General features: G+C 32.6%; 1 protein-coding gene across 4 annotated transcripts; it reads left to right on the top strand.

Annotated features, from left to right (window-relative positions):
• Positions 1-268: 268 nt before the first annotated feature.
• LOC109805632 (Early-responsive to dehydration stress protein (ERD4)) lies at positions 269-16,409 on the top strand. 4 transcript variants are annotated; one of them, XM_020367801.3, is made up of 10 exons: positions 269-684; positions 2,531-2,671; positions 4,561-4,624; positions 4,798-5,004; positions 7,283-7,477; positions 13,037-13,335; positions 14,255-14,534; positions 14,768-15,046; positions 15,547-15,687; positions 16,049-16,409. In XM_020367801.3, the coding sequence occupies exons 1-10, from the start codon at positions 398-400 to the stop codon at positions 16,196-16,198; spliced, it is 2,043 nt and encodes a 680-aa protein (XP_020223390.2). In that variant the 5' UTR covers positions 269-397; the 3' UTR covers positions 16,199-16,409. The 4 variants fall into 4 exon arrangements, with proteins under 4 accessions (XP_020223390.2, XP_082920668.1, XP_020223389.2 ...); XM_020367800.3 differs by having other exon boundaries at positions 273-684; positions 15,454-15,687; XM_083064543.1 differs by lacking the exon at positions 269-684 and adding an exon at positions 2,311-2,419 and having other exon boundaries at positions 15,454-15,687.
• Positions 16,410-18,194: the final 1,785 nt, after the last annotated feature.

The following is an 18,194-nucleotide window of genomic DNA, read 5'->3' as shown; positions in this document are numbered from 1 at the left end:
TTACAACTAAAAATAAAATAAAAAAAGATAAATTACAAAAACAAAAGATATATTCAAACTTAAAATTTATGTAAAATCAAATTCTTTCAAAATAAAATATAAACTTAATTACATTATCTATTTGACTAGTGAAATTCGTGGGAGCTAAATCCGATTTTGTATTTATACAAACCAATGTTTGGCATGTAGGTAATTTTAACTTGGAAGTCTGATCCATATAAATATAATAAGGTGGCACTGAAACGGCATGCAAATACTGCCAGGGACAGTTACGTCCTCCTCACTTGAGCCTCTGCCACGTATTTCCAAAGGCACCACAGCACACCGCACCACACCACTGTACTTGCTTTTCTCTCTCTCTTTCCAATTCCCATTCCGCATTTTGTCTCACTGCAAAATGAACCCTCACAGCCTCATGGCTTCTGCAGCCATAAACATAGGGTTAGCATTCGTAATTCTCTCGCTCTTCTCCGTCCTCAAGAAGCAACCTTCCAACGCTTCCATCTACTACGCTCGCCCTCTCGCTCGCCGCCTCCACGTCCCTTTCCACTCTCCCTCCTCGCCGCTGCACCGCTTCCTCCCCTCCCTCGCCTGGGTTTCTCGCGCCTTCCGCGTCACCGAAGACCAGATCCTCGACGCTCATGGACTCGACGCTCTTGTCATCATCAGGCTCTTCAAATTCGGGTCAGTTCCCGGTTTCTCTCTCTCTCTCTCCCTTTTTCTGCTCTTTCATTCTTAATTACCGTTATTGAATAATTCAAAAAGATGTTGAAATATGAACTGTTAATTTTTTAGGTAAATGTCCAGCCAGTGTTAAAGGATTTGCAAGTGGCGTTAAATAATTTAATTTTGTCTCGGATAAAATATTTCATAGCAAGTTTTACCGCGATTAGTAAAACTTGTTATTACTTCCTCTTATGAACAAACTAAAATTTTTGTAATATAAGTAAATTTTTATTAACTTTATATTTAATGTTTTTATTTTAAAAATATTTTTTTAGATTAAATGTGATTACTATTTTCAATAAATACTTTTAAGGATAGTTTAGAAAGTAAAATTTAATTTTTATATAAAATTAAATGAATTTAACTATTTTTTTTTTAAATATGTGTGAATTTATGTAATTATGTTTATATACGAGTGCACAGGCAGTATTATCTTATTTTAAAATGGCTTATATGGACCCATAAAGGTGGTTGCGGCACAACTGGTTAAGTACTCCTACTAGCTAGGACATGGTCTCGAATATGAGTTTTCTTGTATTTTATATCATTTTATGTAAACCTGTGTTGAAGATAGGGTAAATTATTGTTAATTCCTCCGAAAATTCTGAAATAGATCAATAGTTAGCTCTAAGCCTCTAATCTTGTTTGGATAGGCTTTACCATACTCTAAACATTTCTATTACCCAAAAAAGGAAGAATGACTTATATGGGATTAGTATTTGGTGCACATAGTTAGAGATAATACTTTAGCAGGAAAGAAAAAGTGGCTTAAATGTATTTTTAATTTAGTAAATCTGACCTATTTATTTTCTTTTTGAATTTTTTTTCTGGTATTTTAATTTACAATTTTAATGTTTTAAATATTAACATTAATTCAATCTTTAGTTAGTGAAATGTTGAGATAATATGTATAAAGACATATTCAAACTTTATTGGTCGTTTGGACCAATAACAAAAATACATTCAATATTTGCAACACTTTGTTGTATTAATGTATTGTCAATTTGTTATGGTAGTCTTTTTTTTTTTTTTTTTTTTTTTTCCATTTATTTGTCGGGATTAAATTGATGCCATCGCAGTTTAAACTCATGACTTGTACTACTCAAAGTCTTCACCACTAGACTAACTTGTCATGTTTCATGCTAACAACTGCCATGTTAGCTTTTCTACAAAATATTAAATATTAAATCTATAGATGAACCTGAATTCCACAATTAAAATAGCGGATACTAAATTCATGAAGTAAAAGACTAAAAATACAATTAAGTCTAAATAAAAGCATATAAAAATAAATTGTTATTTTAAAATCAATTTTAACCTAAATTAATTTTATAAAATCTATTTCATTAAAAATGTAAAATGTCCATTTTTTTTACTGGTAATGCCAAAAATGCTTCAGCTTTTCCTTTTGTTTACGGTAACAAGTAACTAAGTATTATCGTGCTGTTTTCATCTATACCTATATATTTGAAGTGATTTTTAAAAAAAATCAAATTGGGATTTTCTTTGAAAGTAAAGGAGGCCTTGATATTTATTAAAAAATACAAAAACATAAGTCGAGGTATAATATAATTTCTAACATTGAAATTGATAGTAAAATATGCTAAATTTAAAAAAAAAAAAATTGATTTGTAAAAATTAAAAAGGGAAAGAACAGAGGTTTATCCTATGGAATATGGGGAGGATTCATGAAGTATTCACTGTTCTACATCCATGATGTTAAATTATATGCAATTATGTGACATGCCTTGCTTAATTTTACTATTCTATCCTTATTTTTATTTATTAACTTTTGGGTTTGCAGCCTTAAGTTTTTTGCGGTGTGTTCTCTTGTTGGGTTGGTGGTTCTTCTCCCGATTAATTATGGTTCCCAGGAGGTTCAAAATGGAAGCTACTTTACAATGGATTCTTTTACAATATCTAATGTTAGAAGAGGATCTAAAAGGTGAGGCTGTTTCGGAAGATTTACAATATCTAATGCTAGAGTTGTATGCAGTACTTTGATTTCTCACTCCCCTCCTATAGATGTCTGTCAATTTAAGAAATAGTTTCTGTGAATTGGGTATGATAATTTTGAATCATTATCTTCAAGCACACAAGTTTAATGGATGTGTTTAAACTTCAAATCATAGCAAAGCTAATAAAAAAATGATTTTTCTGTGGGAAAAGAATAACATTAATGAAAATTAAATGGAACGATTTGATTAGAAAAATATTCAATTTTGTTCAGCACTAATAACAATTTAGTATTCTTTGGTTAAAATAAAAATAAAAATTTAGTATTCAACCACTCTGTTCCCCATGTGATTTTTGCTTTTTTTAGTTAACTTCTTTTTTCCCTTTTAGTTTCAACTTTAGGAAATTTCCTACCAAAAAAGTGTTCAATTTTCCTTACTAATGCTCTTCTGTTTGATAATTCACAGCATGGCCTAAGTATTTCTAGGAACACAGTTTAGCTTAAATTTCTGGGACTTTTTTGCCCAAGCTCTGGATATAAATATCCGCCTGTTATGGATTATATTTCCAATTTATGATTTATAATTGTTAATAAACCATTTTTTCTTGTTAATGTATCCTAAATTTGAAATACATTCATGAATCACCAGGATATCCGAATTTGTAAGTCTCCCATACATGTTACTGATTCTTTGGTAAAATGGGTAGGAAAAATGTTTATTTTTGAGTCTTTAGTGGATGTTATGCAAGCTAAAGAGACATGGCTAAGAGAAGGTTTTTGAATTAAAGATCCAACATCGACTAATATTACAAGAAAATATATTTGTAGAGGCAACTCTCACTTAATGCTAGCTATTGTGGTTGAACTAGACCCAACCTCAAATTCTAAAATGGTTTGAGAGACTATTGTAGTGGTTGTTGTTAAGTCTATTGAATTACTTATAAATGTTTAGTTCTACAAACTTCATACTTAAGATGTCTAGTTCAACTCAGTGTGAGAGGTGTGTGTTAGAAATTCCAAGTGATATGGTCAACAAATTGTGTACATAAGTAGGGGGTAACCTCACTTCATGAGCTAACTTTTGGAGTTGAGTTAGGCCGAGACCAAAATTCTCATAAATTCCATGGGCCATTTCTTTTGTGCTAGCAAATTTGGTTTCTTCCATTATGGCACTAATTGATTTCAAAGTCTCTGCATAATTTCTATTTTGTTTATTAGAAAAGGAGAAATAAACTGTTTATCCCAAATAACCTAATAGATGAAGTGAGATTGATTGCCTCATTGGACAGCTGTTCAATCATCATTGGTTTGTAGTCTTGTTATCATACCGGAGATGAACACTTAATTGCAATATAATACTTGCATTTAGAAAAACTTTCAATCAAAACATTTTTAAAACTTTGTTATGGTGATGTATTTTTATTGCACACGTTTGAAGCTGAATTCCCCACGTTTCAAGCAGATAGTTTTCAAATGTACAGTATTGATGTTTGATTTATTTTGTTGCGCCAAAACATTTTTAAAACTTTGTTATGGTGATGTATTGCCTGCGTTTGAAGCTGAATTTCCCATGTTTCCAGCAGATAGTTTTCAAACGTACAGTATTGATGTTTGATATATTTTCTTGTGCCAATACAGAGGTGAGAGGTTTTTGGAGCCTCTGAATCTTTTCTTCTTTGATATATTGTGGAATCTCTTTAAATAACCTTAAATCCTGGACAAGGTAGCAGGTCATTATTTATTGGCTGTTTTATTGCACAATTTTTTTTTAGTCTTGTTGTAGTATTTGTGATTTAGCCCAAATGTTATTCTGACTGTCACTTTTAAGTGATACACATAGCATTAAAACTGATCTAGTTTTTATGATTTTCTAACAGGCTCTGGGTGCATTTTGCATGCTTGTGTTTTATATCTTTTTATGGGATGTTCCTACTGTACAAGGTGAAGTTTGGCATTGTTGTCAAAAAACGCTTATTAGAATCATTGTATATTTTTTTCCTAACAATAATGCTCAGAGACATGGTTGTAGTTTTAGAGCATTAGACTAACCTTGTTGCTCAGCAAAGCTACTGTTTAATCAAATTAATGTTATTATTGCCTCCATGCATAATCAGGAATACAATGAAATATTGATTCGAAGGATTCAGCAAATTCAAAAGTTAAAGGATAGACCTGATCAATTTACTATCCTAGTTCGTGAAATTCCATTATGCATGGAACACAAGGTTCACTGTGTTGATCATTTCTTCAGTAAACACTATCCAAACACTTACTATTGCTATCAAATGGTATACAACACTGAGGATCTTGAGGAGTCAGTGGTAAGTTATGCAATTATGCCCTATTACAATTTACCATTAAGATTCTTTTGCGTGATGTTTATGTGCTACTTGATAGCAATTTATCCTTATTTGCTACATGTTAATCTTGAGCATTGGATAAACAAATTGTAAAAGAGTATTATTTCAGATGCTCCTATTGAAGATTCTACATCGACTAAAGACATGATCATACTAGTGTATATAAGTAAGAGACGACCTTTAACTTACTAGCCAGTTTTGTAAAGTTGAGTTAAGCTCCAGACTACTTTCTTAAGAGCTCCTACTTCCCAATTTCGTGTTTTATAAATCATATACTTAGTTTTGGGAAATCATGATGCTTTTTTTTCTTTTCTTTTTAATCAGGGTTAGTAAAAAAACTAAAACACTCACCCCACCAGGATTTACTAGGGGGATAACATATGTCCTGTCACTGAGAGAAACAGAATACTTCTAGAGTTCTAGTGGCCTCAGCTATGTAGAACATAGGCAATTTATCGAAGGAAGCTTTAGTGACATTGATAGTTCTGTAACGTCTGCTGTGACAATTAATAGCTTTTTTTGTCAAATTTCCATAAATTATATAATTCAAATTCTGATTTATACAAAAGTAGATGGTGATCCGGGCATTACATGAGTGGAATTTAATATTAATATATTAATATATGCCTAAATAAATTTATAATTATAGTGCAAAAATTGTCTCCTTTTATATCTTTTCTTCACTTTTCTTCTTAAAACAATATAATGGGTGTAACAATATTATAATTTGGGTCATATAGATGAAATAACCCTAAATTATTTGATAAAAATGTGTCAAGTAATAATACATTGTCATTTCTCTTTTAGAGTTATATAGGTAAAATGCAGTGAAATTTAGATTAGGCAGCCAAATTTTCACCATTTTAAACATGAAATTTTTTTTCTTCTTTCACGAGGCACTCCATCTTGTCTCTTTTCATGTCATCTACAAAATCATGTATGTAACAATGCAAGTCCGAGGCACATATTTAATTATATTTTTGTTGTTTGTGAGACACTAAATGTTCTCAACTTTGGCCTTTCCTTATTACATGACAACTTTTTCCCATGTGTATTCCAAAAAGTGCATACTCCCATCCCATAATCTGATTCAGTAGAGCATTTATCTGCAGACTTTAGTCAAATTTTATTGTATTTTTTTCACCATTTAAAAAAAAATGTAGTGTTGTTTTTATCCATCGAAATTATAATTACAATACTAAGATTTGAATGCAGGATTTTGTGTATAATACAACTCCCCTCTACTAGGTAGGCCGACCCTAGTGGTTTAAAAATGTAGTTTCAGTACATGTTACGAATATTATTTTTATTTCGAGTAATAAAAAATGTTAGATTAATGTAGTTGAAAAGTTATTATAAGACTATCATGTACACATTTTATTCAAATGGATGTTTGCAAATTAAGTTTTAAAAAGGAAAAATAAAAGTTAAAGATTGAAAAGTCAGTGAAGGAATGATTTAAACTTCCTATTAGACAAAAGAAAAGTTTATAATGCCATCCATTCAACTGTAAGAAAAGGGGTTATAAAAGTTTTTAACGTAATTGTAATGAGTTACGAAAGAGTTTTAATCTTAAATTAAAGTCATTGAGTAGGTAAAAGTTGAGAAATAAAGAGACATATAAATGGAGGAAGCAGAGAATGACACATCAGCAAAATTTGTGATGTCGCATCGTATAACTATAGCTGTATTGTTTTACATGTGTTGACATGTAGTTCTGTTGCTCAACTTTTATAAATAAATAGATAGAAGATAGATAGATGGATAAATAGATTAGAATAACATAACTTCTTCCAACAAAATCTCCATATTTTGAATTTTGCAAACCAGACAGTACTTTTATTTGGATCTATAATATAAATGTATCAAGATGAAATATGTTGAACCTAATTTTTAAGTGGCAAGATATTATTTTCCTGTGTCTAACATAGTAATGATTATAAAACACTTCATCCCTCAAGACCTTGAGATTTATGGCTGTGCATTTTTCACCGGCTACCTTTCTTTTGAACATATATTTACATGAGATAAGTGTATTAATTGTCCTCAAAATACATACACTCTTTTTACATGTAATGATTTAATGGAGCATTTTCCTGAAGTAATGGAATAAATTATCTTCTTATTCAGTCATGGCAGGAACACTGATGTTAAGCATTTGTTCAAAGCATCAGAGAAGAAAAAATTAGTTTGATTTTTCGTGTGTAATGGATCCTCTCACAGATATTGTTACATGTAGAACCAAGCAAAGTCCCTTGCAAGAAAAATAGAGGACTTGAGAGAGAGTTCTATGGCCAAGAAACGTAAGAACAAGTTGCCACTCTTAGGTTTATTACATCAAGAGACTTCAAAAACTGCTTTTCTTGAGGAAAAGCTTGAAGCACTTTGTCACAAGATTCATCAATTACAATGCAAAGACATGCTCCAGAGAAAGGTAAAAGTTTAATGTGTGATGGTCATTTGAGCACTTTCAAGAGGAATTTATCATGTAGAAATACACCCTTCTAATTGTACTAATGTGTTTTCATATCTTATGTTAGAAGTATTATGAAACTGCTATATTCTTTTTCATGGAAAAAAAAATAGATGAGTCATGAGTCACCTCTTATAATTTTCTTTTAATTTTTAAGCTTAGGCAAGCTTATGCAAAATAGAAAGGAAAACAAGAAATGTGGATCAAGTTAAGAATTAAGATTTGGTTACTGATGAAGATGTCAAAGAAAGATGGGAGAATTACTTTTATAAGCTTTTCAATGACGAACAAGGTTTAACTTAAACATGAAAGAGCCAGAAATCTAAAAAAAGAGCAAAATTTGGATTACTGTTGTAGAATTCAGGTTGGAGAGGTAAAAGAAGCCTTTAAGAGGATAGATAATGGTAAAACTGTTAGTCTAGAGGGTATTCCTATTGAAGTTTGGAAGTGTATAGGAGAAGAAAATATATTATTTTGGTCTCATTTAGGAAAGCATTCCAGAAATGGGAAAATAAGGATATGAAAGCCAAATTTAAATCACGGTGGCTGATATTCTTGGGTTGAAACTTGAAAATAAGGTGCTTTGTTTTTTGGTAATATAAACCAGGTTTTTACATTGCTCTTCCAATACATAGGAGAGCAACAGGAGTAAACACGAGTAGTGAAGGCGGGACTATGCCCTTCCCCCAAAAGGAAAATCAGTGCCTTCTATTATAAATTTTTCTGCTCACAATTTATCAATTAAAGTAATATTCAGAAAGGACTATTTTGAGAAATATAATATTAAGTAAGTCATGCAAATATAAAGGAAAGTAAGCAATGTTCAAGAAGATTTAGTTTGTAAAGATTCATGGTGGTCTGAGGGATTCACATTTCTGTGCTATGCACTTGGTGTACTATTTTAGCATTTGGATGTTTCAAAAGAAAATATCCTCCGTACATATCTAGGAATATTAATTTCTAAGACAAATGAAAGGTGGCTTTTAGCTATTAGAATTCTATGTATGCGAGACAGAGAATTGAGATAAACTGTATATTTTGTATTATGTCAATGGAGTACATCAAGCCTAGTATATATAGGCAATTGGATTCTGTTCCGATAAACCTGAACCCTAACAGAAACTTGTCAGAATTAAAAACAGAAGAAAGAAAGATACAACACAGCATGTCCATTGAAGTAATTTGGGCCACCATGAATTAAGCTAACTAAAAAGAATACAATCAATTATTTTATTGTAACATGCCTCCCTCAAGCTATAGGTGGTTGAGCAAGATTTTGAAGAACACATTCAGCTTGTTCTGAAGATATTTAAACCATGTAGGAAAGTGAGCCTTAATTAGGATATTTGCACATAGTTCATCAGATGGTATGTGTAGGACTTTAAGGCTGTTGTTGATGACTTTCTCTAGAAGAAAGAAGTTATCTACTTCCATGTGTTTGGTTCTTGCATGGAGAATAAGATTGTGGGATTAAACAATTGTACTCAGGTTATCACAATATATAGTAGGGGTTAAAGGAACATACACCACCCGGAAACATAGCTTCGAGTGTCAAGACAACTTGCCCAATCCGCATCACTATAAGTGTCAGAATCCCTGGAAATATGCTGAAGATAATATTTTCTAGTATAGATTTAATTACATTTAACAATTAGGAGGATAGGCTGAATATTTTTTTTGTATTTATTGTACAGGATCATTGACCTTGAATTATAGGAATAGACTGTGTCTATCGTAAATTGGGGTTTCCTTAATTAAGTTATTTGTATTCTATTTAAGAGTAATTGCTCTGCCATGAATAAAATAAGAAACAGTTTTTTGTAACATGGTATATCAGCGCTCCAAAATTCTTGGGAGCTTGTGTAATCTTTTGCGTAGCCTGCATAGCTACAAATCCCTATCTTTCTTTTGCTGTATTTAGCTTTTGAACTTCTTCTAGAGCTTGGTCTTTTTGGTGGGTGATTTCTCTAAGCTGCTTGAGCCTTTTTCCTCCCTTTGTTGAAAGTTGAAAATGGTGGCAACTCTTTCTTGGGTTATTTCCCACCAAACCTGGACCTCATATTGGGCCATAGATAGGCTTCTTTGTGCATGTTTTGTTTCCTGTGCTTGCTCGTGGAGCTTGACTTCGAGTTGTGTTACCTTTGACAAAGCTTTCGTGAGTTGCTTATGTGAATCAACTCTTGGAGTCTTCATTGACTGTGTATTACAGTTGACGCATTCATCCTTCAATCATTCGATCTCCATGTCCTTCTTCCTGCACTACCTTTGTAGACTATTGATGTTAAGTTTGGATGCCTCATCCTTTTCTTCTAGGGCCATTACATGGGCTTCCAAAACTTCTATCTTCTTAGTCAAGGTATCGACTTGTTTCTCGTGTTGGTTCACCGGTTTGGTTTTGTCCTTGACTCCTCTTTCACTTCTCCATTGGTGGTAATCGTTTGAAGAAGCTATTCGAGGTCTACCAAGTTTGTCGTCTCTAGAGTAGAATGACTTGTTTCAAGCTTCCTTGATGGTGTCTATCCATTGATTGGAGGAGTAAAAGAAACAAACCCCTTTGAGGTCTCTCGGATTTGGCAAAGTCTGCATCCTCCCAAGCTGTCTTAATGCTAGTGTCGAAGAGTAGGCTATGCATCCTCTTAATCCCATCAAAGGTATGTTAGGAAACGTGCCACATTGGATAAGTACTTGACTTGGACGAAACCATGGACACATTCATGTGAAAGAGTCTTTGGTGTAATCTTCCAATTTGGCTTTCCAAGCCATGGCGTATTTCCTTGACAAGGGGATTCTAGGAAAATTTCTCAATGGGTCGGGTAGCCTTTCCATATGTCCCTTGGTGAAGAAATGGGTACATGCCCAAACATAAAGTAGCGGGCTACAACATCTCATTTATTTTCTTGATTTCTGACTATAGAAGTTCACAGTAATTAGGGTGTCAGCAAGAATGGTAGGCACGAGACTCTTCAGGTGTGCATTCAAGGCAAAAAAGGCGTCAATTGTGATTTGGTCTATTACCTTCTCATGAAATGGAAAAAGTATTATCCCAAACATGATTAAGGCGAGTGTCTTATTGAAGTGCATCCAATCCTCTTGCTCAGATAGGAGGGAAATGTGGCCTTCAAGTATAGAGAGTTTCCATCCTTTGATTGTCTCATTGCCCTCTAGAATGGATAAATGAAGGGGTAGTTTGATTATTTCAACTACCTTATCTGAGGATATACGTCCTTCAATCCCTTCGGATTTGGGCCATCTGATCATTATGTCGTATTCCTCAATGGTGGGTACTAAGTCAAAGTATGGGAACTGAAAACAACGAAGTGCCGACTTCCAGAAGTGTACAAAAAATCTTATAAGGCGGGGTTAACAGAAATCTTCAATAGGTCAAGGATTCTTCCACAATGTTTCTCGAAATCCGCCTTGACCTCTCTTGGCATTAAGACGCACAAGCTGTTGACTCTTGACATTGCATAATTTAGAATATTCACTTTCCTCAATGGTCCATGCATGCAATTATCTATGCCTTCCATATCTAAAGAAAATGAATGCTCGATTAATTACTACCCTAGGAGAAATGCATGACATGTGGTTTTCTGCCTAAGTATTATCATGTTTTAGCTAAGGGTTATGATGCATATACATTTTTTGAAATAAACTAATCTATATGATGCTTTTTGATAATGTCAGGGTACATAGAAGGGTGTTAGTTTTATTAGTATCGTTCATTTGCCTATAATCCTTATCTGTTTGAAATGAACAAAACACATAACAAATGCAACATACATATGCTCAAGCAACGTATACCTGTGAACGGTCACATTCAAATTTATGGACTGTGTTCCCTGTCAAAGAAAGTGCTTAGTATAGGAAGGTATTAGGCACTGATATTTTACTCAAAACATCAAAAAAAGAAAAAAGGTTTTTGCAAATCCATTATGGCCTTCATAATCAGAATTGAGTTCGGGAGTCGATTACGTGTAAAAAAGGTATTAGGCATCCTATAATGCCGTAAATTGGTATCTTATGATGAAATTAACATAATAAAGAATAATAATTTGAATATTTAATCCCCTTTATTAATGATTATTTACCTATCGATTTTACACGTTTGAGACTAAAAATCTATATGTTTGCTTTTTATTGTGGCAATATAATATGGATAAAAGCGATAAAAGAAGAAGGGAAGAATTTGATGAAAATACCTCCGAAGCAAATTTTATAAAATTCCTTCAATGATGGTTTGTAGGTGTGTTTTGACAGCCTTCTCACTAATAAATATCCTCCCAAACTCTAGAGGTACAAAAGGGAGAGAGAGAATTCCTTAACTATACAGTCTAAAATAGGCAAAATTTTCGGTCCAACTTCGCTCTTTTTGCATTGTGCACGAGGCATCTATTTATAGGCCTAAAATCTAACTGGAATGGTTGTTCTGGTCATTAGAACGGGGCGTTCCAGATTAGTTTGTTATGGCCAAAATTTTGAATTTGGAACGGTCTGTTTCGAAATTGGAATGGTTTGAAATGGACTATTCCAGATTATTATTTTGCTCATAACAACCTAAGTCAGAACGGCCCGTTTTAAATTTGAAACGACCTGTTTTGACCTAGGGTTTTTAGGTCTTTTTGATGATTTGGAACAGTCATTTCCAGTTTAGAAATAGCATGTTCCGAGCTCCTATTTCAACCCTTTGTGCTTTTGAGTCTCTTAATGCTGTTCTGGTCTGTCCAAGTGTCATAGGCCTTCAAAGTCTTTTTGTCTTGTTTTGGATACTCAGGGCGAAATTGGGTGTCTATAAGTCCCAACATATTGGATAAGTTATTAGGTCCTAAAGGGGGGGCTTTTTCACCAGCCATGGATGAACAAAGTAAAATAAACAATAGGAAAGAGACAAAGAACTCCGGTCTACATTAAAGAGGAAGGATATGGATGACACCACCCCTTGGAATGGGCTGGGGGGTTGTTGACGAACCTTTTTGGGTGGTCGCCGGCGAGCGGGTCTTGCTGGAGATGGGCGCGTGTCCTACAGTCGGAAAACGGGATGAACTGTGGCAATACGTGGGGATGTTTCTGGCTGTGTGACTCACAGCATTGTGATCGCCGACGATGGATGCTTCTTCCTGGCTCACTGCTAACTTCAACGGCGGTAGTGGCGGCAGCGGTGGAGAGGGTGGCAGCTACTCTAATTTTTTTGATTTTGGAATAGCGGAAATAGTGATCCCAAGATCAAGTGAAAAGAGAGGGTTTTATTAATTTTTTTCACACAAATTACATTCTTCTCTTACCCAATTATAGAGATACATTTGTTCTTAAAATAGGTAATTATGAAAATAAACAAAAATTATGGAAATAATAAAAGATTATAAAATAATATTAAATCTCTTTAAGATATTCTTATTTACAACAATATCATTATAATAACTTGGGTATCTTAGCAGTTATGTTTGCCTGATATATGAAAGTTTTATTCATTGTCTGATTGCAAAAGCTGAAAACAAAGTATCTTTGAATTTTCTCTTTCATTAGGAGTTGCCTGTTGCTTTCGTAACATTCAAGTCTCGTTCGGGTGCTGCAGCAGCAGCTCATTTGCAACAGCATTCACACCCACTTCTTTGGATCACTGAACTTGCCCCAGAACCAAGGGATGTTTCATGGAGGAATATGAGAGTATCCTACAGAGCAGTTCCACTTTATAAACTATGTGTTCTCATTGCAGCATCACTGCTTACAGTTTTCTTTGCCATACCAGTTACTGCTGTTCAAGGAATAGCCAAATATGAGAAACTAAAGAAATGGTTTCCTCCAGCCATGGCTGTGCAACTGATGTGAGAATCATGTGCCCTTTTGATAATTAATAAACATAAAACATTTTCTCGGACTTTTATTCCATTTTGGTTAAATATCGAACTATTGCATACATTTTATTTATTTTATAGTTCAATAAATTATTGGGAGTTTTGATGCAGGTATGATTGGAGAAAATACTTGTGAACTGGCAAAACATAAAGTGAATATTGCTTATATGTAACATGTTTTTTCTCTCACTGATTATTATGAAATATGAATCTTCAATTGGCTTCTATTTGAATTGTTGACTCTAACATATGAATAAGATAATTAAGGTGTATAAATAAGGGGAACCTGTCCTTCCTGATGCCTCTCTTCCTAGTACATCGGTATAAATATTCAATGAACACATTTTCACGTTTCTATCGAATTTCTTCCTTAACTCCTATTTCTACATAGAATTTCTTTATTCTACAAGTTCTCTCATGATTGGTGAGGACAATAGTAAAACTATTAACAAAAGGAAGGATATGTAAATGGAAAATGCTGTATACCAAAATAGTTTTCAGAATGAGTTGACATTTTTTCAATTCGATTTATCCAACAACCATCTGTGAATCTTGACATATTATGGCTGGATCTTGTCAGGTTTTCCAATTATGTAGCACTACTCTATGCAAAAAGATTCCAGAATCTTTAAAGAAAATTTTCCTGTAACTTCACAATCAATTAATATATAAAAGTAAATTAAGTTGGAGCGTATGATGAAGAAATTGAAAGGTTTTGTCATTATTGAAAAGATCAAAGAAAATTTACAAATAATTTTGTATACAAGCATGCATCTCTTCATTTATGTTTCAGGTCTTATACTATGTAATATATTGACTAGATTCTTGATGTAGAAAATAGAGTTTACTTATCTTTTTTCTGACATACAGTTTATTGCTCATTTATCAGACCAGGATTAAGCTCTGTAGTGACAGGTTACCTTCCGAGTGCTGTACTCAAAGGATTTATATATATTGTGCCGTTTACAATGTTTGCTATGGCTAAAATAGCTGGATGTATAGCAAGAAGTAAGGAGGAGATCAAAGCCTGCAACATGGTTTTCTACTTTCTGGTTGGAAATGTGTTCTTATGGAGTGTGTTATCAGGATCACTTCTTGATTTAATTGGAAACTTTATTAGTCATCCCAAAAATTTTCCAGGTCTTCTTGCCAGAGCAGTCTCTGCCCAAGTATGTTGTTTTCATTTCTGTTACTCCGACATATTCTGTCTAACTTGCTTCTTAACCTTATTTCTTCCCTTCGTAATGCTTTTGAATAATGTTGAATATTGAAGCTTTAAGGCTGTTTCTATCAATGACTAAGGCACATTTTCAAGAATTATTTTATCTTCCAATAATTTTTCCTAATTTGCTTACATTTGGATAGTCTTCTAATGAGTTAAACTTTTCTCTACTTGTTCCAGGCAGATTTCTTTGTGACATATATCTTGACTGATGGTCTGTCTGGGTTTTCTTTGGAGGTTCTCCAGCCTGGCCTACTAATTTGGGATTTTTTAAAGTCTTGTATTTATGGCTGTCAACGAGAGAAAACTCCTTACCTTTATTCATTGCCTTATTTTAGAATAATCCCTTTAGTCTCTCTCTCATTTCTAATTGGCATTGTATATGCAGTAGTGGCGCCATTGTTGCTCCCATTTCTAATCGTTTACTTCTGTTTAGGCTATGTTGTCTATGTCAACCAGGTGAGTTTATCAGTATCTTCAAACATCCATTTCTTGTGTTCTATAAAACAAATTCACAGGCTCACATAAATGCTCTTTTACAGATTCTTTAATGTGTATTCTGTGTCAGTCTACAATTGTTCACACTGAAAAAAATGCATCTGAATGAAAGTTAGATTGTATCATGCAAGTTGGTAATAGATTCTATACATGCAATTGTTGAAACTTGAAACCTGTACAAGTTTCTTTTTTTGTACTTAAGAAATCTCATTATTTAGAGTTTGATTCAGCAGTCAGATCTCCCTTTTGATGAAGTATGAAAAGGCATCCATTAGCAAGGGAAAATCTGCAATTAACACACACACTGGCACTACCTATTTTGTTTTCTATGAATGTTGTCTTAAGCAGTATAAAACTTATCTTTGCAGATTCAAGATGTGTATGAAACTACTTACGAAACATGTGGACAATATTGGCCACACATTCATCACTACATTCTCCTTGCAATCATTTTCATGCAGATTACCATGATTGGTTTATTTGGGCTGAAGCTAAAACCAGCTGCTTCTATATCGACGATTCCATTAATTTTGTTCACATGGATGTTTAATGAGTACTGCAAGATGCGTTTTCTCCCTTCGTTTCATCATTATTTTATTAAGGTACACTTCCAACTCACAATTAACAATGAGGACAAGGCTATATATACAATGGTTTAAAATAAGGCAAATTCTAACGAGTGCCCCTTGGTTGAGCAGCCAAAACAAAAGTAGAAAAAATTTATTAAAAAATGTTATTAATACATCCCGACATAAAAAAAAAAAAAAAAAAAAAACATTATTGATTTCATAACCAGTTCTGTTAAGGGCATTGGTTAGCAAAAACCCTTTAAGATGACAAATTTTAATGAGTTTTTTGAAATTGATCATTACATGTATGAATATGATGTACATATTGTGTTATTATTTATATATGAAGGGAATTGCTAGATCTTACTGAAGTTGTATTTAATGTTACGGTTAGGATGCTGCTGAAAATGATGAACTTGATGAAAAGTATGGTCTATTGGAGTTGAATTGCGAGAATGCAATCAATGCCTATTGTCCACCAGGTTTACGATCGGTGAATTTCATGGCATCAGAATCCAGCACCACACCATTAGTTTCTTCGTGATCTTTCATTTTGCATTTATGTTTTATTTATTCTCATTAAAGGAAAGAACAATTAAGGTATAAAGAGAAATGCTAAAGATTATGGTCAATTCAAGGAATATCAGGAAAATGTGTTAGAATCCATGCATTAAATTTTCCTTATCAAATTTTAGCTATTGTGCTTGTTTGGATTTATTTATTTAAGAAAAACAACTGTTTTCTTTTTGTGACAATTTTTGAAAATTTTCAACCAAACATGGGAGCTTAGCTTGACTTGCATAAAATGGGTTTGGTTAATCATTGTCCAGGGGAAAATTACCTGATGAGTTAGTTTAGTTAGCTATTTAGGTTGAATTAGATCCAACTTAACTTTTAAGATAATGCTCTTGTGGTAACGTTAGCAAAACTTTGAATTAGGTTGGTTAAGGATAATGATTATTAATTAGTAGAGCAAACATATACATATGCATACCTTTTGTTCACAAAACTATCTTGTCATAAATAAGCTAGAAATGAATGGAACGTTAAATTTTTCCTAAGAAATTCAGTGTGCATAAGTTAGAATTTAGAACTAATAGAAATTTGACAGTAGCAGTAGAAGTTAGTCAAGTTACAAATAATGTTGGTCATGTTAGTTCTTAAACATGCATTGGATCCTTTCGTCGATTGACATTGGTGGACATTAATGCGATTTATATATTCTTAAGAACTGGCACGTTCGTTGTTGGGGGGGATATTTTGTCCTAAAGGTTATGCATTATTGTAATCTAATTACAAAACACTATATGGTAAATATGTTGTTTTTTGCGAAACTAATTTAATAGTCACTATATATGGTAAATATGTTGTTTTTTGTGAAACTAATTTAAAAGTCATGCTAACAATGATTTTTAATTAACCTAGCATAACCATTAAAACTAATGTAATGTATTTGGTTGCTATGTAAACTTTACGTAATCCCATATTTCAAAGTTTAAAATCTTTATCCTCAAAAAAGAGAAAAATTTAAATCTTTACCTTGGACTGAGTTTATGGATGACGAGTGACCTATATGATATTTATAATAATTTTGTAATTTGTGGCCATACATATATCTAGATAAAGGTACCACGTATACCACCAAGCCCATTGATAAGCTAATGTGAGATTATTTTATCTTAACCAGGGGGAATATATGTGGTTTTGACAAAAAAGAAAGTAGATAAGATAAATTCCATACTCATTTGAAGAAATCTACATACATTACTTTCATTTTTTTTGAATGAAATATAGAAAAGTTGTGTTTTAGGGCTTGTTCTGATAGAACGTGACTTCAAGATAATAAGTTTTAGTTGTTAAGTTCTATTTTTGATATAGATATGTTTATTTTATAATTTAGTATTGGGTTTATAAAAAGAATTTTTATGCACTTTAGAGTGTCAAATCTTATTTATTGTTTTTTAGCTTTTCCTAAATAAAAACGTTTAAATTTAGTTTTGTTGTGAGGTGATAATCTTTACTTTATACTTTAAAAAACATTTAAAAAATTCTACAAGTTTTCTTTTAATTTTGCAAATATATTTATTGATATTAATTAATTAATTAATTAATCAGCAATCAAACTGCAATTAATTAGTAGATTTAAAAGATAATTGAGATTATGAACATTAAATGACCAAGCAACGAAATTAATTTTCCAGCCTTTTGAATTTAGTAGAGCTATTTTTTTGTTTTTTTTTTTTAAATTAATCTTTTAAATAGCTAAATAGGGGTTGTTTTTGGAGAAAAGATTTTCAATGAATGACTAAAAATCAAAAATAATAATAAGGATGGAATTGTTGGCTTTTAAGTCGAGCATCAACTAATAATTGAATAAGGGTAAAGTGATTCAACATATAGGTAAGTCATAATCTTGGGAAGGACTGTTTTTTAAATCTCAATATAAATTTACAGTTGTAACAGGATAATTTTTATATAAAATATTAGTTAATTTTAGATATATGATTAATTCATATATAACTAATTCATATAGGATATCA

This window comes from Cajanus cajan, chromosome 10 (assembly GCF_000230855.2).
Source record: "Cajanus cajan strain Asha chromosome 10, NIPB_CcT2T_4, whole genome shotgun sequence".
In the NCBI taxonomy this organism is placed as follows: Eukaryota; Viridiplantae; Streptophyta; class Magnoliopsida; order Fabales; family Fabaceae; genus Cajanus; species Cajanus cajan.
The sequence above is the reverse complement of the archived record's forward strand: the minus strand, read 5'-3'. Positions and strand labels throughout refer to the sequence as shown.